General features: G+C 41.0%; 2 protein-coding genes and 1 non-coding gene across 3 annotated transcripts in view; 1 reads left to right on the top strand and 2 right to left on the bottom strand.

Moving 5' to 3' along the window:
* The window catches only part of polr1a (RNA polymerase I subunit A), a 51,114-nt gene extending 45,037 nt beyond the window's left edge, over nt 1-6,077 (bottom strand). Inside the window, exons 1-7 of the mRNA XM_038301451.1 lie at nt 5,865-6,077; nt 5,601-5,709; nt 5,417-5,512; nt 3,554-3,703; nt 2,536-2,646; nt 2,366-2,451; nt 2,191-2,276 (exon numbers count right to left, since the gene is read on the bottom strand). Of these exons, the coding sequence (XP_038157379.1) occupies nt 2,191-2,276; nt 2,366-2,451; nt 2,536-2,646; nt 3,554-3,703; nt 5,417-5,512; nt 5,601-5,709; nt 5,865-5,941 (715 nt within the window). The 5' untranslated portion in view covers nt 5,942-6,077. The remainder of the gene's footprint in view (nt 1-2,190; nt 2,277-2,365; nt 2,452-2,535; nt 2,647-3,553; nt 3,704-5,416; nt 5,513-5,600; nt 5,710-5,864) is intronic.
* On the bottom strand, nt 1,008-1,144 carry LOC119794115. Its single transcript, XR_005282186.1, has one exon. It is a non-coding gene; the product is annotated as a small nucleolar RNA SNORA5 (small nucleolar RNA).
* Nucleotides 6,078-6,237: 160 nt separating the features above from the next.
* ptcd3 (pentatricopeptide repeat domain 3) lies at nt 6,238-20,896 on the top strand. The gene is made up of 23 exons (XM_038301453.1): nt 6,238-6,365; nt 7,244-7,296; nt 8,505-8,544; nt 8,625-8,670; nt 8,745-8,813; nt 8,897-9,001; nt 9,067-9,190; nt 9,269-9,372; nt 9,446-9,607; nt 9,682-9,742; nt 10,936-11,018; nt 11,099-11,243; nt 11,311-11,361; nt 11,437-11,526; nt 11,609-11,637; nt 14,822-14,928; nt 15,004-15,082; nt 15,591-15,681; nt 15,757-15,842; nt 15,911-16,047; nt 18,541-18,582; nt 18,662-18,820; nt 20,763-20,896. The coding sequence occupies exons 1-23, from the start codon at nt 6,277-6,279 to the stop codon at nt 20,806-20,808; spliced, it is 1,998 nt and encodes a 665-aa protein (XP_038157381.1). The 5' UTR covers nt 6,238-6,276; the 3' UTR covers nt 20,809-20,896.
* Nucleotides 20,897-24,527: the final 3,631 nt, after the last annotated feature.

Below are 24,527 nucleotides of genomic sequence, written 5' to 3' on the forward strand. Positions count from 1 at the left end.
CACAGACGTCCATCCCCGTGAACACTGGGACGCAACTCAATGGGAAAGGAAATTATTATTATTTCTTATATTTGTATATTAGCTGCAACATTATGAATCAAGATGCAGCTCAAAAAATTTGATTGACACATGAACGTTGATATAGGATTGACCGAATTTAGATGTTCAGGCTGACGTATAACTACCTGGCCTGCATAAGATAATGGGGAAAAAAATACTGATTTTAAGACAGGATTTTTTTTAAAACAATATAGGGACAAAATAGTCTGATAAAGAGTACATTTATATACATGTTTAGGCCAGAATGATTTGAAATTTAAATATCATTTCCCTACGACTTTATCAACAAATGAATGGAATTCACAAACTTTGTTTTGATTCCTACTCAAAGTCCATAATAGTTCTGCTTTCCACCAAACATTATCTGGAGATTTGGTGCTACTGGTGCCTTTTTCTGACGTCCATTTCCAGCTTTCCCCCCCCAACATAGGATGTTTTTTGTTTTTTTACCTCACTAACTCCTCTAACTCCTCACGGGGCTCTAAAGCTGCAGAACTACAAAATGATGCGCGCTGACTACCTGATGCGATAGCCCCCTCCTCCTTCCTCCTAAAAAATGAGGAAGGGGAGGGGGTCAGTGGATAGCACCGGAGTTAAGCCTTTTCATCCAGCATCATCAATAGAAGGAGAAAAACACAGGCAGAGACGATATAGCCGATAAATTAAATGACGTGGATAATTTTTATTTATCGTGCGATTAATTGATTTATTGATTATCGCGACAGGCCTACCTAGTAAAGACTGATTTATACCAATCAAGGCCTTATTTTTATATTGAAGAATTCAATGCCTTTTAAGTCTTTTTAAGGATCTGCAGGAATCCTGCTGTTATCTAAACTGCTGAGTGAAACCAAACCTTTCAACATTACAGAGGTTTAAAACGTAAACACGCCCACCTGCAGCCTGTTCATGTGGTCCAGTCCAGCCTAACGGCACTAAATGTGAACATTTGTGTGCAGCACATACTTATCCCCAGTGGCCATGCAGAAATGCCATGGGGCCCATGAGCTACACTGTTACTGTTGCAACCACTTTGGCCAGTGACATCCAGGGGGAGGGAAGCACTGAATTTGACAGGGTTGCTTCATTCGGCTTTACTGCACAGACAGAAATAGCGATTTGCCTTCCTGTTGTATAAGAAGAAGACTGATGTTGTGCTACTTCCTGATCTGAAGGATACATAAAATTCAATCAAAGCTGAGAGATGCATTAATCAGTGATTATAGCCCCATTTACATTACCTTTTTGAAACCGTGTCGAGAACGGTCCAATTATGGTAACCTAAATAACTGCTGAGTGTAAATGGGACTAAAGAGCACATGAGCAGACCGCGTAATCTCCTTACTGTTAGGCTCCGTAATCATGAAACTTCAGACATTCATAAAAATACTAGCTTCCCTACCGTGGTTCTACTTAGCAGTGAGATTAACCTAAACCACTGTCGTTGTCTTCTGCATCTGTGAGCCCTGATTAGACTATCGTTTGTCGTATCCACTTCCCAAAAGCCGATTCTGTCAAGTAAATTCAGCAAAGGCTGCCTTCTTCCCCTGCCTCTGCACAAACAATCCGCCACAACAATTCCGCCCCTTTGATAATCGACCAATCACATTCACTTTATTCAGTCGTGTAAAGTCGTGCACCACTCGGGAGAATTCAGAAATGCAACGGTTGGAACAGCCGTTTCCCTACGACTTTAAAATGCAACAACTTGCACATAAAGTCTGTTTGCCAGCCTCATTTATAAACATTAAATCTGATGTTATTATCCAAGAGTTACTTAGTACTTAAGTAGCCTTTTTAACAAATACTTTTTTTTACTTTTACTGAGTAAAAAAATGTTAAAGTAGTGCTACTTTTACTTGAATAAAATCTTTGGGCACTTTTTAGACGTCTGATCCAGAACCTCGTTGAAAAGAGCGGAAAATAATTTGTAACAATTTTCTCAAGGACACTTAAAAAAAATAATAATAATATAACAATCAGCATTCAAACTACAGATGAGGAGCTGCTGTGTCTCCATCTCCAACATCCACTGCAGCTTTTTACTGTCCAACCTGGTGAACGTTCTTCCATCCACAGCTGCAGACCAATCCTTTATAACCCAACCAGCATCTAAGGTAAAGTCCCCACCTGTGTTTTCTCCAGTTTGCATTCCCGTTGGCATGGTGACGATCAGCTTGCTGTTGTGTTCCCGTCGCACCGTTGACCTGCCGCCACTTCACACAGATAGAACAGTCACATGGCGTTGCAGTATAGATCCTGGCTCTCTGAGACGTTTCAGCACTCAGACGACGTCAGAACTTACCCGCAGTAAGGACACTTCCTGGTTTTCATCTGGACCTTCCAGAAGTCGTTTATCAGACTGCTCCTCTTCTCAACCAGGTGTTTAATCTACCAAACGGCACAAACACAAAGTCAGCGCACGCTAGCGCCGGCCTGCTGGGTTTCTGTCAGCGAGAGGAGGTGCAGACTCACAGGTTTGGATCCCTGCGAAGCTTTGGAGTTCGCTCCAACTACGCTGCTGGTAAACTCACTCAGCAGCCGCTTGATCTCATCTCCTGTAGCTTTGGGGTTTTCCTCCAGGTGCTAGCAGACAGACACGACCAGCTCAGAAGATGCGATGCAGAATAAACGACAACAGATACAATCTTATACTCATCTCCTCCTCTGAGGCTCTTAAACAAAGTAGAAGTTAGTTGTTAGAAGCAGAGATGATGGATTCAGTATTTTCCCAACAGAGATCACCTGATGCAGGTTTGTTTACATTGACGCTGATTACTCTGACATCACTCTGACCTCCCTGATATGAGCTGCTGATATTTTGGGGGTGATTCTCCAAGCCAATACTTCTTTCTTCCTTTGCATAATAAAAATGACAGAATGAATCGCAACTTAAAGAGAACAGATCAATTAAAGCATTAGCAGCTGATTGCAGATGGGAGGAGCAAAGATGAGCTCCTCCTGATCTTAGAGACCAGGGGACATTTCTCTAGCTCTACGCCTGCTGAAGACACAGACGTCCATCCCCGTGAACACTGGGACGGAACTCAATGGGAAAGGAAATTGCTCTGATTTCAACCGTTGCGTATATTAGCTGCAACATATGAATCAAGATGCTATGACCGAAAAAATTTAATTGACAGATGACCGTTGATATATGATTGGCCGAATCTAGGTGTTCAGGCTGACGTATAACTAACTGGCCTGCAGAAGATAACTAGAAAACAAACACAGATTTTAAGACACGACTTTTTTAAATAGAAATTTATAAATTTTGAGAAAATATAGTCTGATAAAGAGTACATTTAGATACATGTTTAAGCCAGAATGATTTGACATTTAAATATAATTTCCCTAAGACTTTAACCTTCAGCCCGATGACCTACACACAGCTGCAGTAAAAGCCCGTCTCCAGCCGAAAACCAAACACAAAAGATCTAGATTAAAAACCAGGAATGAAGGTTTCAGACGTGCAGCTCCTTCCTCCTCTCACCTGATTGAGAACGCTCTCGATGACGTAGACCTCCTGCATGGCGCCGTGCTCCACTAACCGCAGCTGGTTCACCAGCAGGTGGATGGCGGCCCGGGGACACGTCAGCATGTGGCACGCCAGACATGAACCGCGAATCAACAGGTAGAGTTTCTGAAGAAGAACAAGATGGAGAGAAACAAAGGGAAAGAGCAAAGAATGAAACTACAGACTAAAGCGTTGAAGAGATAAAGTCCATTTACACCAAATCCACATCGACAGAAAGGTTATTCAAATATTAAATATATCAGAGTTTCATCTATACGTCATTGACACAGCAGCAAAATAACAGCCTCCACACATTCAGAGTTTATTTAAAAGATATTCTAAGCAATGTGAAGCATATAAAAGAGCGCACCATGTATTTTTGCACTTATTCTAATTATAATCAGTTTAAAATGAATTTAAATATCTAATATATAAAAAAAGTACTTTATTATGAAAAGCACTGCTGTTAGCGACAACGTGCTGCTCTGCTCTGTGTAGATTAGATCAGGGGTAACCAATTAAAAATCAGGACAGTCCGAATAAACAAAATCATCAACCAGTAATATATATAATTAATAATAATCTGTTATTTTAAAAAGAATTTAACACTAAAATAAAATTAGGTTTTTATGCATCCATTTTATACATTTAATTTTTGGTAAATATATAAAAAAAAAAAAAAACAACTAGAATTTTTTTTTATAAAAAAAAAAAAAATCAATTCTGGTATATTTTTTTTAAGAACATCTACTGTAGTTAACTACTGTTCGTTCTAGAGCTAATTCCTTTTTGGATTAATAAACAGATAAACCAAGTGAGGCTAAAATTGGATCTGTAAGGACTTCCAAAATAGTTTTTGTTACGATGTTAGAATAATAGCTGCTTTCAGTGGATTAAATGTTCAGCATGTTTTAAAGTCTCTAAGCTCAAGTTAACGAATAATTATTGACTAAATTAATGGCTGATATATAAATAATCCATTAAATTCAATTAAACTTATTTAATTTATATAATTTAAAAGCGACGAGAGAAAATACCCTCAATTCTTCTCTAAATCAGTACAGTGGCAAAAGAAATTCCCTCAGTAACTTTTGTGTGATTGTTTCTTAGATATTAACCTTCTTTTTCCAACGTTGGCTCTCTCTGTGGTCAGCCTCTTCTCTGTATTATCATAAATGATGATCAATTGCTCGTGTTAAAAATATATATTTATTTCTATTTTCTATTATTAAAACACTATTATGAGAATAAAGTCGTAACATTACGAGAAAAAAAGTCGTAATATTAGGAGAAAAAAGTACTAAAATTATGAGAAACAAGTTCTATTTAACAACAACTCATCCAAGAAGCACTTTCTTCACTAAAATGAGGAATGTGGAGCATCATGTGAAATTATATTTTGGCTCTGGTTTGACAAATAAGGAAATCTTTTAGCACCAGCATTAAATAGGGCAGAATGTCAAAGTGGACTCAGGTTGCTGATTGGCCGTCATCTGCTGGTCAGAGCCGAAGCTTTCTTTATGAAATGGGTTGGGGTATGACGACTTCATATTCGTAATATTACAAATTTATCTCGTAATGTTACGACTTTGTTCTCATAATTTTACGACTCTATTCTCATAATGTAATGACTTCATTCTCCTAATCAAAAAAATCTCTAGCCTGGCCCTAATACTCTGTGTTACATCTGCAAAGTCTGCATTGTTGTGTGAAAACTACAAATAACTAAATATTTAGCATCAGCCAAATAAACTTCCATTTCATCCAGCTGATTTTAAATATATTTGAAAAAAAAAAGGAACTGAGATCTGATGCTTGTTTGTGTTAAACTGAGCTTACATCAAAGAACAGAGGGTTGTATACTGGGAGAGGCAGCTCTACGTGTCCAAAGTGTCCTGGACAGTTGTTGAAATCCTGACAGCAGGTTGAACAGACCTGAAAACAAATGAATCAAGACTGAAATAAGTAGAACATAACACATGGGATCCATCCAGTACATCTAAAGCACTACATGTTTCTGTACCTCTTTGATGTCTGCTGGCCCCAGGGCCAGATCATATAAACTGTTTGGGGCCACATTTCCCACAGCATCCAGGAACCTGGAGTTTGAGATGGCTTTCACGCTCAGCTTCCTGCAGAGGAGAGGATAAAATGTTAAATTACAGGAAGAGTTTGGGGTTTGACATGAATAACACGCGCATTAGCTAAAAGTAAACATCAGAATATTTCTGCCTGGATGTTTTGAGCTCTAACTAGCCGCAAGCTAACAGGCTAAAAAGTGTCTCACCTTATTTCCTCGGTCGAGTACAAACCAAAGGTCATGCCCTCTAGCCGCCGCCATGGCACCTCTTTAGAAAACAGCATTTTTCTGCGGATGTTAGCTAAAACTCTGTTGTTTAGTGCTGATAATTCATGTTGCTAAGTGTTGAAACCCACGAGCTGCAGAGTCCTCCTGTTCCACACGTGGGACCGTTCCACCGCCTCTGAGACTGGGGGGGAGTTCTCCGACACGGAGTTAAACGGCGGAATTAACCGTCACTTTTAGTTTATATTACAATAGTGCACAAAAATGCATTTTACCATATTTAATTCATATATATTATTCTAAACGTTTGAAATAACCTATTACTCTCACCCCAACCCCCTGTTTCAGCTGATATGGTTTGCTCCGTTCCCACAAGCCTTCAGTTGCTAACAATATGGCGGCTCCCTGTAGGCACGTAGGACACTATATTCAGAGAAACAGTGGATTTCTGCGGATTAATCTCGACCAGCTGTTTGCTGGAAGGTAAAATACGCTTAATGTCGTCTTCCTATAATGTCCTAAGTTTACAGAGCTGTAATATCTAGTGTTTTATTGGTGACAGCATCCCCACAGGGAGGGAGAGGTCATGTTTCTGTCAGTTACTTACATCACCAACAATCATCCAAATGCAGGTTTAAACAGTTAAATACCTGCAGACCCATAGCCATCTATTAACCAACACAGCGAGGAAAAGACCTTTGGTGTTAATATATATACCAGAGTTTCTGTCGCTTTTTAACAATCCGCTATTTCTAATGCCGGTGTAGCATCGAATGCTGTCCCCCATCAAACTGTGTGACCTCCTTATGTAGTTTATTGGTTTTATTAGACGATAAAACATGATGCAGAATAATAGTACATTAAGGAAATATATAGGGTACGGAAGAGGATTAGGGCCAATGAAAAAAGAAAAAGGAGCCACATTTCTCTGTGACCTCGTTTCCGTTTTAGGAAACATCTTTGTTGGTCTTTATCTGAGTTTCCCAAATGGACAAAACTATTTGTAAAAATATTGTGATGCGATTCCTGAGGTTTATGGATGGATAACATATATGAGGAAATAAAGAAATGCATCATGAATTATGTAAATACAATAGATTTGTTGAAGTGTCACAGTACATATACCATTAGGAATGCATGATTGAAATAAATACAATTCACATCAATTACTTAAAGAATAAGTTTAAAATGATGAATTTTCTACAAAAGAATGTATTTAAAAATGAATGTAATTACCTTCCTCTGTATATTTATACTTTCCAGGCTGCAGCACTGTTAGTTATTAGAGAAGCCGTGGTCTATTTGAAATATCTGACCCCCCAGGCTGCTTCATTGAACCTTTCTCTGTTTGTTTCCTGTAGGAGTTTCAGTCTGATTGCGGCTCTTCAACAACAAGCAGCTGAGGTTCCTAAAGGTAAGCGGATCAGATGACTTGGATTTTTCATTTTCCAAGTCATCCAATTTAAATCATCCTTAATAAACATTTATGAAAATTGGCTCCACAAAAGTTCAACAAAGTGAACTGCAGACTCAGTCCGCATGATGAAGCATGGCAGTGGAAGCACCATGCTGTGGGAAATGCTCTTTAACAAGGCGGGTAGAGACAAATTACACATGCTGTAAATATGAAATAAGGTCGCGTATGTAGCTGTGCAAAAATTTAATGAGTGTAAAATAAAGCTGAGCAACATTTCAGTCTATAGAGTAGAATAGAATAGAATACAATAGAATAGAATAGAATAGAAAATCCCTTTATTCTCCCACAATGGGAAAATTCTGGTGTTTACAGCAGCAAAAAGTTTATAGAAAAAAATTGTCAGACGAATATGGACCTTAGAAAAATGTAAAAGAGTAACACACTAGTGAAGAGTTAAAAGATAAACAATAAAATACTATAAAGTGTTTTAACAATATAAACCCAAAAACATTAAAAAATATCACCTAAAAACAACAGTCACAGACTGAAACCCCTATAATAAGCTCTCAAATGAATAAAATGTTTTTTTTAAATAACTTGGAATCATTTAACTTCACATTTAATTTCACAGTTTATCTAATCTATTAATAATGTAATGGATAAATATTAAAATGCTTCTTTGAAATAAAATTCTTTAATTTAGATCTTAGAGTTAATTTTAATTATTCAATGGAAAATTGAAAACTTTGTGCATTTTCTAATGTCATGGTGTATATTTTTTTCTTGCATTAGATAAATAAAATATTTTTTTGAACATGTAATTATTTATTTGATTACATTTAATTAAAATGTATTTAATACATTTTTTATATTTATTATCCCTTTATAATTTTGTGGTACATCTATTAGATAATGTATTTGATAAATAAATAGATAAGTAAATAAATATTTCATTACAAAACATTTAATAATTTATTTAATGGCTGATATTTGAACAGATGTTTAAATGAATGACTAAATGAATAGTTTAGTTTAACTTCTTTCTGTGTTTTTAATTTCTCACCGTTTTATTCAGATTTACTGATTCCAAGCTTTTTTCCCGTCCATAAACCAAATATTGAGGATGGTGAGCGTTGCTCTCTGCTGCCTAACAGAATGAATGATTTCACCAACGCTGGTTTTTGTTTCTATTTCTTGCATTTCAGAGTCCAAAGAGGCGATAGTTATGCCCAGGAAGAAATCATGGTAAGTCTACCTTCTACATGTCGCCTGCAGCTCAGTTTCCTGTCATCAGATCCGTCATCGATGGGCTTTTCTCCCCACAGGAACAGAGAAGCAGTCCTGGAGGCTCTGGCTTCCACCGTCCACAGAGTAGGACCCCCCTCTCCGCTCGCTTCAGTGTGTTTCTGCTCGCTCCTCTTGTTTTAACGTGTTTTTACCTGCAGGATCCAACAGCGTATCCCTACCAGTTCCAGGACGACTCGTACCTCTCACCCAGGACGTCTGCTGAGTTTGTACGTTTAGAAACGCCGCTCAGAGCTTATAGCCTTACGTCTGTGCTTTAGCGTCTGACATGTTTTCCTCTTCCTCTCTGCAGAAGCTCTTCTCCCTCTCCCAGGAGTCTGGCAGAGCTGCAGCTAAATACTTCGTCAACAACAACCCCAAGTTCTTCACCAAAGACTTTGCTGAACCACATATTCCTGTAAGAACCGGAGCGTTTGAATCCATTTCTCTTCAGCTCAGTGTCTAATGGGGGGTTTGTTTCAGTGCTTGATGCCGGAGAGCGTGGCGCTGCGTCTGGAGGAGGTGAGTGAGGCGGCGCTGAGGGAGCGGATCAGCCTGAGGAAGGTCTCTGCTGCCGTGGAGATGTACGACCAGCTGCTGCAGTCAGGTGAGTTCACCCACAGCAAGGGGGGATTCTCAGGTGGTCGCCCCCGCCTAGAAACCTGCTCCTTACTGCTGCTCCCAGGCACACCTGTCTCCATGGAAACGACCCACGAGCTGCTGGACCTCATCTGCGTGTACTGCGACAGGGACCCCGTCCAGGAGGGCGCCCCGATTCTGGAGGATGGAGTGAGTCGCTCTCTGTCAGTGTTTGTCGTTGGCGCTGCCAAAGGTGAGCTAAGCGTTTCTGTGCTCGGCTCAGCAGGAGGGGGGAGACGACACAAAGAGGCGTAAAGTCAGAGGGCGGCGAGGAGCGGACCTGAAGTTCACCTGGAAGGAAAACAACAACGCAGAACGGATCTTCCAGCAGCTGCCAGAGAGAGACTCGAGGTGTTACTCAGCTCTGATCAGAGGCATGGTGAAGGTACGGCCTCCTTCGCCGCAGCATCGGTCCGACCGCGTCCTCAACGTAAAACTTGTCCCTGTGTCTGTCTGCAGCACGGAGTGTTTTCAAAGGCCTTCAACATGTACACGGAGCTGCTCAACCACAGGCTGACGGGTGAGGATCAGAACACGCAGCCGAGGTCTGGTTGATTCTGTGTCTGATTTAATGGAAGCAAAATGAGAGGAGCTCTGAAAAAAAAACACCAGAGGAGCCGCGTTTCTATCTAACAAAAATAGCTGCCTGGGGCTTCTTCTAAAAGTTGTCATTAAATACGACTTTATTCTCGTAATGTTACGACTCTATTCTCACAATCTTACGACTTTATTCTCGTAATCTTATTACTTTATTCTTGTAATGTTACGACTTTAATCTCGTAATCTTACGACTTTATTCTCGTAATGTTACTACTTTATTCTTGTGATGTTACAACTGTATTCTCGTAATCTTATTACATTATTCTTGTAATGTTACAAATTTGTTCTCGTAATGTTACGACTCTATACTCGTAATCTTATTACTTTATTTTTGTAATGTTACGAACTTATTCTTGTAATATTACGACTTTATTCTCGTAATGTTACGAATTTATTCTTGTTATGCTACGCCTTTATTCTCGTAATGTTAGGACTTTCTTCTCGTTATGCTATGACTTTATTCTTGTAATCTCAGGGGTTTATTCCCGTAATGTTATGTTTCTATTCTCGTAATCTTATTACTTTATTCTTGTAATGTTACGAACTTATTCTTGTAATATTACGACTTTATTCTCGTAATGTTACGAATTTATTCTTGTTATGCTACGCCTTTATTCTCGTAATGTTAGGACTTTCTTCTCGTTATGCTATGACTTTATTCTTGTAATCTCAGGGGTTTATTCCCGTAATGTTATGTTTCTATTCTCGTAATCTTATTACTTTATTCTTGTAATGTTACGAATTTATTCTCGTAATGTTACGACTCTATACTCGTAATCTTATTACTTTATTCTTGTAATATCACAACTTTATTCTTGTAATGTTACAAATTAATTCTTGTTATGCTACGACTTTATTCTTGTAATCTCAGGAGTTTATTCTCATAATGTTATGTTTCTATTCTCATAATCTTATTACTTTATTCTTTTAATGTTGCAACTTTATTCTCGTAATGTTACAACTTTATTCTCAAATTGAAAAAAAATAATCTCTAGCCTGGACCTAATACTCCGTCATAGCATCAGGCTAATAATCCTGGTTTTATGTTGAAATGACGGCGGCCGGCCATGACTCGCTGTGCTGTTGTTACGTAACCTCGCCTTGTGTTCACAGCTGATGTCCACGTCTTCAACGCGCTGATCTCAGCAGCTCCAGATGTCAGAGAGAAATTTAGCGAGCGGTGGGACCTGATCACCGTAAGTCAGAGCTCTGGTAGCCCGCCTTCTGCTCCAGCATCCCTCAGAGCCGTTAAACTCGCTCCTCTGGGTGTTTGCAGGAGCTGCTGAACCAGATGAGCCAACAGAAAGTTCGCCCCAACCTGCTGACCTTCAACAGCGTCCTGAAAGCTCTGAGGCGCTGCGGCTTTCTGGCCAAAACCTTGGCTCCTCAGACGCTGAATGAGATGAAGGCTCTTGGGATCGGTAAGCTCTGCTCCTCTGTTTCCATCCATGTCTCCTTCTGTTTCCTGACCACCTTCTGCGCCTACAGCTCCGAGCCTGGCCACCTACGACCATGTCCTGGCTGTCTTCTACAAGTCAGGTAGGTGGGGACGCCACTGAGGCGGGGCCTTCTGGCAGCCGGGGACTCACTGAATGATCGCGTCCCTTTCCACAGCCTCCTCCTGGCCGAACAACACGGACATCCTGCAGGTCATCCTGACAGAGCTGGAAGGAACCCGCTTCACCTGCCAGGACCCCGATGATGGTGAGTCACACAGAAAGTGATGTCACACGTCAGGCGTAGTGCTTTTCTAACCTCTGCTTTTCTTCTTCTCTTCTCTCCGCAGTTTTCTTCTTCTCCAGTGCCATGAGAATAGTAAGTTAATGACCGGCTGTCAGAAGCGTGAGGAATGGGCTGAAATGACGAAGCACGTTTGGTTTGAAGCTCCTTTAATCCATTAATGGTTACAAGTATTCATACCCCCTCCCCATTAAGATTTGGTTAAAGTATGGAGTGAATTTTGTTCCATTATTGTTACAGGCAAAGAATATGATTAGTAAATGGAAATTTGAAAAATTTGAAACAAAATAAAATTTTTTTTTTTTTTTTTTTTAGGTTTTTTACTGCACTAGTGGCTGGTTTTCTGTACAGAAGGCTGACAGGAAATGGGGTACAAGAGAGGGGGTGAGACATGCGGCAAAGTACCACCGGTTGGATTCGTACCCGGGTCGACCACGTAGAATACTAAGGCTTCCATACATGGGTCATGCGCGCTAACCGCTGCATCATGAAGCACACCTGAAATGAAAATTTTGTGAAGAAATGTTAAGTTTTGATTTTTTCTAAATTATTTTTTTTGGAAAAGTTCATATTTAGTTGTTTTCAAATTCTGTTTTTTTTTTTTTTTTTGAAAAATAGCATTTGGAAGTCTTATTTTGAAAAACTAAAGTTTAGTGAAAAAAAGTCCAGATTGAGTTTAATTACGGTAGTTACATACTTTAACCTTCCCCTTTCAGCAAAATCCAACCTCGCTCATGTGCCATAAAAATGTTGTTGCAAAATTCATACATTGATAAAACTGAGTCAGAAAAGGAAATGAAAAAATAAATATGAAAGAAAATTTAAATAACCAAACCTGAGAAAAGAAAAGTTATTCTCTTTTGATTAAGACATTTTTCAGTTTTGTAAAGAGACTCTTTTGATTCACCAAACATGTTATTTGCAAAAATAATGGAACAAAATTCAATCCATAAAAATAAATAGTAAAAATCTTTAGAAGGTTTCTGGCTTTACTGTCCTTCAAAGTGTAGAATCAGAATTTGCTTTGTTCAACAAGGAATTGGGTTAAAAGCATGAAATGATTGATCAGAGAAAGAAAAGAAAGTTAGACTGGAAATACACTACTCAAAAAAATTAAATGAACACTTTGTAATCAGAGTATAGCCTCAAGTTATTTAAACTTCTGGGATATTGATCTGGTCAGGTAAGTAGCAGAGGGGGTTGTTAATCAGTTTCAGGTGCTTTGGTGTTAATGAAATTAACAACAGGTGCACTAGAGAGGCAACAACGAGACGACCGTCAAAACAGGAATGGTTTTACAGGTGAAGGCACTGACATTTTTCCCCCTCCTCATCCTTTCTGACTCTTTTTCACTAGTTTTGCATTTGGCTAGGGTCACTGTCAATACTTTTAGCATGAGGCGCTACCTGGACCCTACAGAGCTTGCACAGGCAGTCCAGCTCCTCCAGTATGGATTATCAATTCGTGCCATTGCCAGAAGGTTTGCTGTGTCTCCCAGCACAATCTCAAGAGCATGGAGGAGATTCCAGGAGACAGGCAGCTACTCCAGGAGAGCTGGACAGGGCTGTAGAAGGTCTACAACCCATCAGCAGGACCCATATCTGCTCCTTTGTGCAAGGAGTCGCAGGAGCCCTACAAAATAACCTCCAGCAGGAATGTGAATGTCTCTGACCAAACAATCAGAAACAGACTTCACCAGGGTGGCCTGAGGGCCCGACATCCTCTAGTGGGCCCTGTGCTCACTGCCCGGCACCGTGGAGATCGATTGGCATTTTCACAGATGAGAGCAGGTTCGCCCTGAGCACATGTGACAGACGTGAAAGGGTCTGGAGAAGCCGTGGAGAATGTTATGCTGCCTGTAACATCGTTCAGCATGACCGGTTTGGTGGTGGGTCAGTGATGGTCTGGGGAGGCATATCCATGGAGGGACGCACAGACCTATACAGGCTAGACAACGGCACCCTGACTGCCATTAGGTATCAGGATGAAATCCTTGCACCCACTATCAGACCCTATGCTGGTGCAGTGGGTCTTGGGTTCCTCCTGGTGCACGACAATGCCCGGCTTCATGTGGCGAGAGTATGCAGGCAGTTCCTGGAGGATGAAGGAATTGATACCATTGATTGGCCCCCACCCTCGCCTGACCTAAATCCAATAGAACACCTCTGGGACATTATGTTTCCATTCATGCGACGCCGCCAGGTTGCACTTTAGACTGTCTAGGAGCTCAGTGATTCCCTGGTCCAGATCTGGGAGGAGATACCCCAGGACGCCATCCGTCGTCTCATTAGGAGCATGCCCCAACGTTGTCAGCCATGCATACATGCACATGGGGGCAATACAACTAACTGAATACCATTTTGAGTTGCTATGAAATGAAATTTCAGCAAAATGGACTAGCCTGCTGCATCCTTTTTTCACTGTAATTATTGGGGTCTTTGAATTCAGCCCTCTATAAGTTGATAATTTTCATTTCCATCAAATGATGTGGCATCCTTTGGTTCCTAACACATCACCCAGTCCATATCAGTAGAAATAAACAGCAGGATTTTATTCCCCATTGAGATCTGATGTGTTTTCAAAGTTTTCCTTAATTTTTTTGAGCAGTGTATAAATAACAATGTTTAGATGGCCTAGTCAGAGGCCGGTCTACACCAACATGTTTTTAATCTGGATTTAAAGTCAGGCTTTCAGCTCTTTTCCAGTTTTTGGGAGTTTATTCCAGATTAGTGGAGCGTTAGATGTGAAAGCTGCTCTTCCATGTTTGGTTCTGGTTCTGTAGAGTAGATCTGATCCATCCGAACTGAGAGGTCTGGCTGTTGATCCCCTCACATCCAGCCTGTAATGGATTTTGTAGCTCAGCCATTCAGTGATTTCTGGACTAACAGGAGGAATTTAAAGTCTAAACAGCCCCACAGCATGATGCTTCCACCACCATGGATTTAAAGTGCTTCAAATGAACCAAAAACCTCCCTTTATCTCTATTGTGATCCAAAACGGTTCAAAGCTCCACAGTTCAGAAGTCTGGGTTGGTCATGAACATCCTGAGGCCAATATGAGATGGTTTGGGTCAGAAGGTTGGATATCTGATGTCTCTACGTATCAAGGAGATTGTATGTATAGATCTGAAGAGTTTTGAGTAGTTAGTGAAAAAACAATCGATTCTCCCATGAGGGGGGGTAACCATACTGAACCTCTGACTCTGGAAGCTCCCATCTGCTCAGCCCAGATGTTCAGCTGCTTGTGTTTTCCTTCCAAGTGTCTGGACAGTAAAGATCTGGAGCTGGGCTACAAAGTCCACCAACTGGTAGAAGTGGGCGAGAACCGGAGGCTGCTGGGAGACTCCTACCAACAGAGCATTTATTAGTAAGTCAGACGTTCTCCTCTGGTTCTGCCTGATCTGTCCCACCTCTCTATAACCCTCCTCTGTTTCCTCCACAGCGGCCGCTTCTTCAACCTGCTGTGCATGATGGAGCACGTGGACGTGGTGCTGAGGTGGTACGCCCGGATCATCCCCTCGGTCAGTGCACATCAGCAACTCCCGATTCGTTACTATTGGAAACACCGCAGTCTAGAAATAAAACCTTCATAAACGATTTCACTAAAAAAGGTTTTTTAATAGAACTTTGCTTTTTTTCTTAGATTTTATTTCAAATTTTTTCTGTTTTTTTTCATAGATTGGACATATTTCATGTTTTTTTTTTCAAATTTCAGGTTGAGTTTTAAGGATTGTTTTCTTTTCAAAAAGTTTCTCCTCACGTTCGCTATCCACAGATGTTAGTGTCGTTCATGCAGACCAACAGATATGTGTCATCACTCCTCACACTAGAGGAACAAAAAGAGAATCAGAAATATTAAACTGAAAAATAAATAACGGAAAATAAAAAAAACTAAATTCGAGAAAGCAGCAAAGTTATTCTCATTAATTTCATTTCTATATTGCATTCAGTTCCTTTTACTGAACGTGTTCTTGCTTTGAACAATAATGGATGGAAACTGACTCCATCTTCCTTCTCTTGGTGTTGCAGTTGTACTACCCCAACCCTCAGGGGATGCGGGACCTGCTCCAGGCTCTGGACACGGACAGCCGCCTGGACCTGCTGCCGGCCATATGGAAAGGTAAGGAACAGCCCAGCAGCTCTGGACTCTTTCTTAAAGCTGGAAATCTGTTGCATTTTCAGTTTTTCTCTGCAGATATAAAGACTCTTGGTCACGATAACAAGGTGGACCTGGTGGGGGAGCTGCTGAGTCTCATGGCCCGAGACGAGCACAGCGCTGAGGTGCGTTTCCGTCCCGTCCATGTCGCTCTCTGGCTGTTTGTTCCTGACCCGTCTCCTCGTTTCTCCAGGTCCAGGAGTCTTTCGCTCAGTGCGCTCTGGATGTGAAGAGTGCGTTCGATGGCAGGTCCAGCATGGAGTGGACCACGCCCTCGCTGTCACACATCACTACCCTGATGCTGCGAGCCAACAAGCTGCAACAGGCCTGGTGAGACACGTCCATCCTCCTTAAATTCTCACCGATGCAGGAAACTAGAAGAGTAGAAACTGCTCTGATGTCCGTTTGGATTCTGCTTCTTCACTCACTTCATCTCACTGAATCCTGTGGTCATGGGCGTAGGTCTGCATAGGGACCATAGGGACTAGGGATGGGACGATTTATGAAAACCGTCAGAATCGTTCGGTCAGACTGTCTCGGTTCGGTTCGCGTGTGTTTCGTTCGGTTCATGCGCTGCTCCTTTTTCTCATAGAGGAAGCAATTACACTCCAGAGCAGAAGGTGGCGGTGCTGCGACCAAACCCAACCGCCAGTAGTAAACAAGAAGAAAAAAAATCAGTTGTGGAGAATTGTGTGGGTATGGCGAGTGGGAAAGAACAGGAGTTGGAAGACACGCCAGCAGCACTTTATAGGTCTGCTGTATGGGAGCGCTTTGCATTTAGAGTGACCTACGATGGCGGCAGAAAGAAAGTTGTGGATAAAAGTGCAACAGTGTGCAAGCATTGTGCAACACGTTTTGTTTATGCTATCAGCAACATGTCATGCTAACCCCGAAATCCCTCATACTCCGTCAGCAACCCCCGCTCCGCCCAGCTGCGCTTCAGACCGGCTGCGCAAAGCAAAGCCTACAGCCTCCACTGTGGCTTCGTCCGCTCCCCTCTGAGTTCCTTGGAGATGGTAGAGAGCATGCGCCAGATGATTAAATTCAAAGCAGCAAAACATGCGGAAATGATCCAGGGTTTCCACGGATCATTTAAAATAATTACAATCCATTATTTTTGGGGGGATTTTTTCATTAATTTCATAATTTTTTATGGAATTTCGGTGTAACAATCAACATGTTTTGAATCGAACCGAAAACCGTGACCAGAAACCGTGAATCGAACCGAACCATGGATTTTGTGAATCGTTCCACCCCTAATAGGGACATGTCCCTACCAGAATTTTGGACCGACCTTTTTGTCCCTACCAACATGTTTATAATTTACAATACAACGTTGTTGCAGCAGTAGAGGAGTTCTTGATGGAGAATATTGACAGACGAAAAAACATGTTTTATTTTGTTTTAAAATGTTTGTATAATTCCTGCTCTAAGTGGGTCGCTCTGTGAGCTAAAGACATGTTTTAGAGTCTCTATACTCCAGTTAATGATTGATTACTAAATTTGTTGACATTATTTCAATAATTGATTAGTCAAATGAATTGTTTCAGCCCTAAATAAAATACATGAAATTGGTTAAACAGAGTAACTACAGCCTAGATGTACAACTTGTAGAGTGAGGTTAATATATTAAGTGCTCAGTGTCAGTTCCTCTTCTAGTTCCGGGGCACATGTAAATACAATGCATTTATTTGGCGTCCCTTGAATCGTTATTTCAAACTTTCGCCCTTGCCTGTGGTTATATTTGAAGAAAGCTACGAAGAGTCTGTCTGTTAAATGATTCCTGAACTCCTGCTCTACTGTGGTCCCTTCTATGGAGAGAAATCTATTCCAATATTATTAAATGCAAAGACCGTTTCATAAAAAGGAAATCTGAAAGAAATCCTTTTCAGAGATGGAACAAAAAAATGTCTCAATAGAAAAAAAGATTGAGAGTAATTTATATGTGCAGGCAAAAGTTTAATTAAAAGGTTTGGTTTGCTAATTTTGTTTTTGTTTTTTTCATTTTTTTTTTCAGATTTTACTTATTTATTTATTTTTTTGGACACTAAATTGAATTCTTATCAAATTTACAGATTTTACCCTTATGCTCGCGTGGCCTGTGAACCGATAACCAATAGAAAGAAGTCTGCTCTGCTCAGACGTTAGCAACAGTGTTTCTATTGGTCTGCATACAGACCAATAGAAATAAAGATGGAGAATCTGATTAACAGGTTTCAGAAAGATTTCAATTAGTAAAACTGTGGTTCAAAAACAAATCATTTTAAATGTTAAACATATCAGAACTTTAAAGATTTGAATGAAAAAAACGGAAAGTTTGAAAATAATAAATGGAAGAAAAAAAATATTGGATAATTTTTTTATTTATTTTTTTTATAAATCTTATAAATTTCTCTCCAAACCTTTTTTCTATTCAGAAGTTGTTTTTTGAAACAAATTTTCTTCAATTTTTTTTTAAATTTTTTTTTAAAGCATTTTGAACAAATTTTCATCCGCAGTGACTGATAAAAATGCAGTTGCTAACGTCCACGTAGAGAAGACTCGTTTCTATCAGTCCGTGCAGAGAGCCTGCACTAGTTTGGAGGGTAAAATCTGTAAAAGGATTTGGGAAAAATATATTTTAATAAAACTTAGTATCACCAGAAAAAATATCTGAAAATCAAATTAAAAAATGTAACATTTTAAGTAAAAAAAATCTGGAAAATAAAATGTGGCAAAATGGCAAACTGTAAAAATGCCGGTTGGATTTTTACAAACACTATAAATAGTTTTTCTAACCTTTTTTATCCATTAAATGAACACATTTCTCTCCATACTCTCCAGGGAGATGCTGCAGCTCTTCAAGGCCCAGAACCGAGTTCCTTCGTAAGTTTAGACACACACTAGCTGCCTTCTGAAGCATTTAAAGCGACCAATAGAAAATAAATCCTGCGTTGCTCTGCAGCGAGGCCCTGATGAACAGCTTCCTGTCAGCGTGTCAAAGCAGCGGTGCTCCTCACAGAGCCGTGGAGCTGGTCCAGCTGTCCGCAGCCTTCTGTCTGCCGGCCACACCAGGACTGGCAAAGCGAGTGCTGGCCGAGTTGGAGCTGACCCAGGAGCAGAGGTGAGGCGGGGAGAGGGGCTCTTATCCTGCAAAACCTGGAATCAGCGAGTGGGAAGTGAACTTCTCAGCCTTTAGTCTCTCCATTAGTTTAAAGTTAGAAGAAAGTTAGCAATAATACTCTGAGCAAAGCATCTGATGCTAAATTATTAGCTAACACTGACTGCCATAAGCATGAGATTAGTCGTATTTAACTTTCTCTGACTTTTAAAAGCGATTTCTGCTTCAGAGTCAGTCTGAACCAGGGCAGCCATTTGTTGGCTCCAAGCCTAACTCTCTTTGGCCTGTAGATGGCGAACTCGCCGGCTGTGGCCTAGTAAACTAGCCCCAGCCCCCAGCGGCCAAAATCATTTCTGCCTGCGAGTTACTCTAGCCTCAATCAATGCCCCAGGCCCTAAATCTGGCGGGCCAATCACAACGCAGAGATGTGTTTTGAATGTCTGGATGCAAAGCAGACGGGGTTTTGAGGGCGTGACGACAAAGCTGCATGACACAGTAACGTGCATTGCGGCGGCAGCAGCTTTCAATGGAGTGCTTCATTGAAAGTTAAAAGTTCTCTTTTCTGTCGCTGTTGTTTAATAAAAGTACGTTTAAGATCATTTCAAGGTATGGATATTATACTTTATAGGATCACTATATGGTCCATTTACCGATTTTATTGCGGATTTTTAAAAAAACCAGCGGACCTCCGAGGCTAACAGCAGACAAGGCTTACCGCAGTCCGTCTGCAGCAGCCCTCTCTCGGCATAGTCGTGTGTGAAGGACCGCTGGCTCTGATGGCGATTTTTGACTCAGCTTTGGAATCAGTTTAGGAAGGATTAGATTTGGGGTTTTCGCTTAAACGTGAGCAGGAAGAGGCTCTACGCTCATTCATTTTTTAGAAGGACGTATTCACCCTTTTACTGACAGGCTGTTTGTTCACAATTCCCCACCAGCTCTCTGTCGTGCTTCCTACGTCACAGTCAGTTGCGTCATTGGTCAGAGCGTTGGCCAATAGGCACATATATGGTTTGAAAACTACGGGTTGTTCTCATCAACAATCTTCCGATGTCTCATTCATCGGGGCCAGACTATAAATTACACGTTTAATCTCCCATTATAGTCTGGTTTATCAGGCTAAGTCAGCTGGGGTCCGTCTCACAAAGTAGGTTTACTGAAACCTCTAAAGTTTTCTAAACCTGAAATCAGAGAAACTGACTTTTCCGTTTATACAAAGAGAGTTTCCTCAAACTGTTTCTGTTACCATAGCAACATTCTATGAACTTCAGGTAGAATCTTATTTTAGTGATCTATAAATGGAACAGTAGAGAGGAAAGTCCTTTTAATAAATGTAAAAACAGCCTGCCATAGCCCACCTCATATAAACTTACGCTGTCAATCTTAAGAACGGACCAGTCTGCTCTGATGCATGCTGGGTAAAGAGGGAGGGGCGAGAACAACATTCGGGGACTTTCTCCGTTCTCTGTCTGCTGTTGTTGTGAATTGGAACATTGCTAGGTCTGAGGATGATGACGTTTCACGAGGACACAAGAACGCACAAGTACATATATTGCGAAACGGCTTAAGAGTTGTTTAGATGCTGAGTTTAGTTATCCAGTTAAAAAACTCTGAACAAAGAAGATAGAACTGCTCAGAGTTTCTGCTTACACCTCTGTCGAGATCTTTCTGAAATTAAGCCCAGAATTAAATATTTATATAGTTTGGAACCGTCACAATTTATAACACAATTTATGTACAGTTATTTCCATAAAATTTATTCTTTTATTCTGCACCACTTTAGATGTTCTGTGGAAGAAGCTGCTCTGACCTTTAAATAAATGTCTGTCTGATTTTAAAACCTAAATTAGATTTCAGCTTTCACATAAACGTTCTTCTGTGAACTATTAGCATTAAAGCCCCTTTTTCAAACACATTGCCTCTGGTTCTTTCTCTCCTTCTCTTCCAGATCCATTTTGTCTGAATTTGAAGCTGCAGCAGAGGAAGAGCAATGAATAAAAGAAGATATCAGTCTTATCTAAAAGCCTCTGCAGCTGTTAGATGGAAAACTTGTCTGTTCAATAAAATGACATAACAGCCTGATGTTCTCTCTGTGTCCACTAGAGGTCAGTGTTTGTCATTTTCTTTCCCCAGCGCTGAGCATCATTAGCAGCGCTTTCTTTCCTTTTTTGGTTGAACTCTTCTTTAAAATGTTGGACCCGCTGAAGTGGACCGCCCCAGCCGGTCAGTTTGTCAGTTTAATCTCACCAAATTGACTTTGTCCTTTGGGGGGGGCGGTTGTACAAACCCAAACCCACATTTCTCTGTGTGATAATTGACCAGCTTCCTGAAACAACTGATAAGCTCCTTCCTCCACATGCTGAATGTGACTTTATACGCAGGAGGCCTGGAATTTCATGTCTGACTGCTGTGCATCTGGATTCAAAGGGATCCGAGCGCCTCAAGGTCACGGTTTGCTACGGATTCACAAACACACTAACACTAGACATGCACTGAAGGATGCTTTGGTATCATTTTAAAAGACCTAAGATTCAAACTCAGCAGCATGACTGGAGCATTAATGGTTATCTGTGAAGCAACAGTGTCTTCATGCCTGAGCCCGTCTTCTCTGCAGAGGAGATGCAGGGTGGGTGAGAGCAAGCCTGCACAGGTGAGCGGGTCCCTATACAACCCATGAGCCAATCAGCAGCCGAGCTGGGAGCCTGACCAAATAAGGAGGCAGAGGGCCGCCGTGTGGCCGGGATGGGTGTGGTCGCAGACAGACGGCCTCTCATTAGTCTCATTTGCTGTTTATTTGCATGTAATAGAAAATGCAGAGCTTCCATCACACGCAGCCTCAAGGTTTGGTTGATGCTTCATCAGACACACACGGGCTTAAACCAACCGCAGCAACAATGATCCTGGCAATTTACAAAGCTGGAAGTAAGGGAGGAAGGTTTTCATCTCTACAGCTCAGCTATAGGGGTCAGAGGTCACAGACGGGAAGTAAGGACACATCACATTACATCACATTAGTTTGAATCTTTTTTTCTACAGAGAAAAGAAGGAGAGGACTGTAGCAGAAAGCCAAAGGGGAGGCGAGCTCAGCAAACTGAATAAAGAACCAATAAAAAAGATAAATACTAATGAAATATTGTCATTTTTCACTCCTTAAAAAAAGTAAAAATTTATATAAAATGTTAAACGGGTGTGAAAACTATCAAGAAAAGTTTGAGAACCGTTTCTTTAGACTTTTATTTTGGTAAGCCCCTTGCAAACGGGAATCCACTTCCTGTTACTGCCTGGCTCTGTTACTGTGACCAGTTCGCTCATCCGGGTCCACTCATCCGGCCCGGTTCTGGGAAGATGATGCGTTTCAGGGTGTCGTCACAAGCTGCCCAGAAGCTCCTGTCTAACCACTGCCCTCCCGCCTTCACTGGGGCTCATTTAACCTGGGACTTGAAGATGGCCGCCTTCATCCTGACAAAATTATCTCTACTTCAGCTAAATTACCTTAGGCTGATCAGCATTTTGTCCTTTGAACTTTGGTGAATAATTTTAAAGCGAGATCAGTAAAAACAGCCTTTCACCTGTAGCTGGAATGATTGACACCGAATTATGTTGATTTTAGGGGGATGGGGGGTTGACCTCTGGTGACCTCTTGAAAGTTTTCATCGGTATCTTGATGGCGGCGCAGTCACCAAATTGAGACGAGCTAGTCTCGCTGGGGTCCACAAGACAAAACAAAAATCAATTAAAGGGGTCATAGAATGGCAAACCAAGTTTCCTTTGTCGTAGATGAATAAGATGAATTCAGTGGGTGAAATGGACGTACAGAGAAGTTCAAACCCAATCGACACCTGCTTTCTCTGCAAATCTCACAATTCTAAACTTCCACCATAAAACGGACGAATCCAAACGAAACCCCAAGTTGACGTAAACTCAGGGATGTCGCCTTATTTGGTTCTGGTCTGTACTTTTGCCACGTCCTGAAATTTACATAGAGACCAGTCCTCTGGTTCACTGGCCGGGGGGGGGGGGGGGGGGGGGGGGGGGGGGGGCATGTCGACTGCTGGGCCGCTGACTGGACCGGACCTCAGCAGAGAGCCATGAACCGCCCGTCCTCAGCTGGAGCAGGGGGGCCGGCAAGGCAGGTGGGGGGAAACACGGGGCCGCCGGTGTCCAGGTTACTGTCACCTGGTCGGGTTCGGTCGCTCTAGATCCCCGCTGGATCCCTGTCCCCGTCCGCCAGGGACCTGCCAAAATCCCAGACTATCTTGAAACACCCCCTACGCCCCCTGGACATATTTTTCAGTATGAAAAGTAGGACATGTCCGGGAAAAAGAGGACATCTGGTCACCCTACCATAACAACAATTTTATGTTTCAGTGAGTGAGTGCTTGTTGCTATGATGCGTCTTTTCTCAGCAGCTTCGCTCGTTGTAAACCAACCAATCAGCACACAGCTCATCTAAATATTCATGAGCATACCATAAAAGCAAGAAAACCTGTCGGGCTTTTAACCAGGCTTGCATTAGGGATCATAGAACAGCAAATATGCAATTTTCAGCCCAACCAATGTTACACACCCTATTCAGAGACCTTAAGGACCAGCACCAAATACCCCGTAGAATCATTCTATGACCCCTTTAACATTTAAACATTGTAGACATTATTGTAGATGTCATCAGAAACTAATATGGAATAAGTTATTACATTCATATCTAATACATTATTTCTCACTTTCATAACGTTAATATGTTAATTCACTACTCACTCGCTCTAAACTGTATATAATGCTTTCTTAAGTAATAATAAAAAGATACTTAATTATCCAGCAGTGGTGTCAAAACTACACACATTAGTTACTTAAGTAGAAGTATAGATACTGCGGTTTAAAAACACTCTGGTAAAAGTTGAAGTATCAACTTGACCTCTTTACTCAAGTAAAACTAAAAGTATGTGCTCTAAAAACTACTTAAAGTATAAAAGTATAAAGTAACCTTAAATAAAAACAGCCAGATGCCACTATATGAATTGAAAGCTCAACTTTTCGACTATTTTGAAAAGTTCTTTAAGATAGGGCCAAGGATGAGGGAGGTCTTGTTGGTCTCCGTCTCCCGATACGCTCTCGCCTGTGTCCGACCTTTCAGACATTTGAACATCTTTTCCTGAATCCTACATTGTAGCATGGCATAGACAATTCATGTTTGCAGTTTGAAGAACACCTGCTTGCTGCTGATGATTTCCTTTAGCTAACCAATGAGTGTTTGCGTTATATGACTCATCCAATTACACCAGTTTTCACTCTGTGTGGATGGCGGCAATGATCTGCATTGGATGGAGCACATGACGTGAAATAAATATTCATAAATAAAACAAAGCCAAGAGAGAAACATTTGCTTTAAAAATGTAAGGAATAGAAAGTACAGATACTTGTGTGAAAATGTAATGAGTAGAAGTAGGAAGAAAAATAAGTAATGCAGTAAAGTATAGATACCTAAAAAGTGTACTTAAGTGCAGTAACAAAGAAGACCTTTAGATGCAAAGGACCATACAGGTGCACAATAATCCAGGTCACATAAAGTTAATGATTTTGTCACCTGTCCCACAATATTTGTAGGGACATAAGAAAGACAACAATTATATTAGATCATTATTTGATTTAAAGAAGGAGGGAGTGGGCGTCTCTTTATACACAAGATTAGGAAAGAGATGATTCATAAAACTAAGTT

Source organism: Cyprinodon tularosa, unplaced genomic scaffold, assembly GCF_016077235.1.
Source record: "Cyprinodon tularosa strain WSP-4 unplaced genomic scaffold, ASM1607723v1 ctg468, whole genome shotgun sequence".
NCBI classification, from domain to species: Eukaryota; Metazoa; Chordata; class Actinopteri; order Cyprinodontiformes; family Cyprinodontidae; genus Cyprinodon; species Cyprinodon tularosa.

Coding starts and splice junctions, on each gene's coding strand:
- ptcd3 (XM_038301453.1), top strand. CDS start 6,277: ATGGCGGCTCCCTGTAGGCACGTAGGACACTATATTCAGAGAAACAGT. Junction 7,297..8,504: donor AGCAGCTGAGGTTCCTAAAG/GTAAGCGGATCA, acceptor CTTGCATTTCAG/AGTCCAAAGAGGCGATAGTT. Junction 15,682..15,756: donor GCTGCCGGCCATATGGAAAG/GTAAGGAACAGC, acceptor TTTTCTCTGCAG/ATATAAAGACTCTTGGTCAC.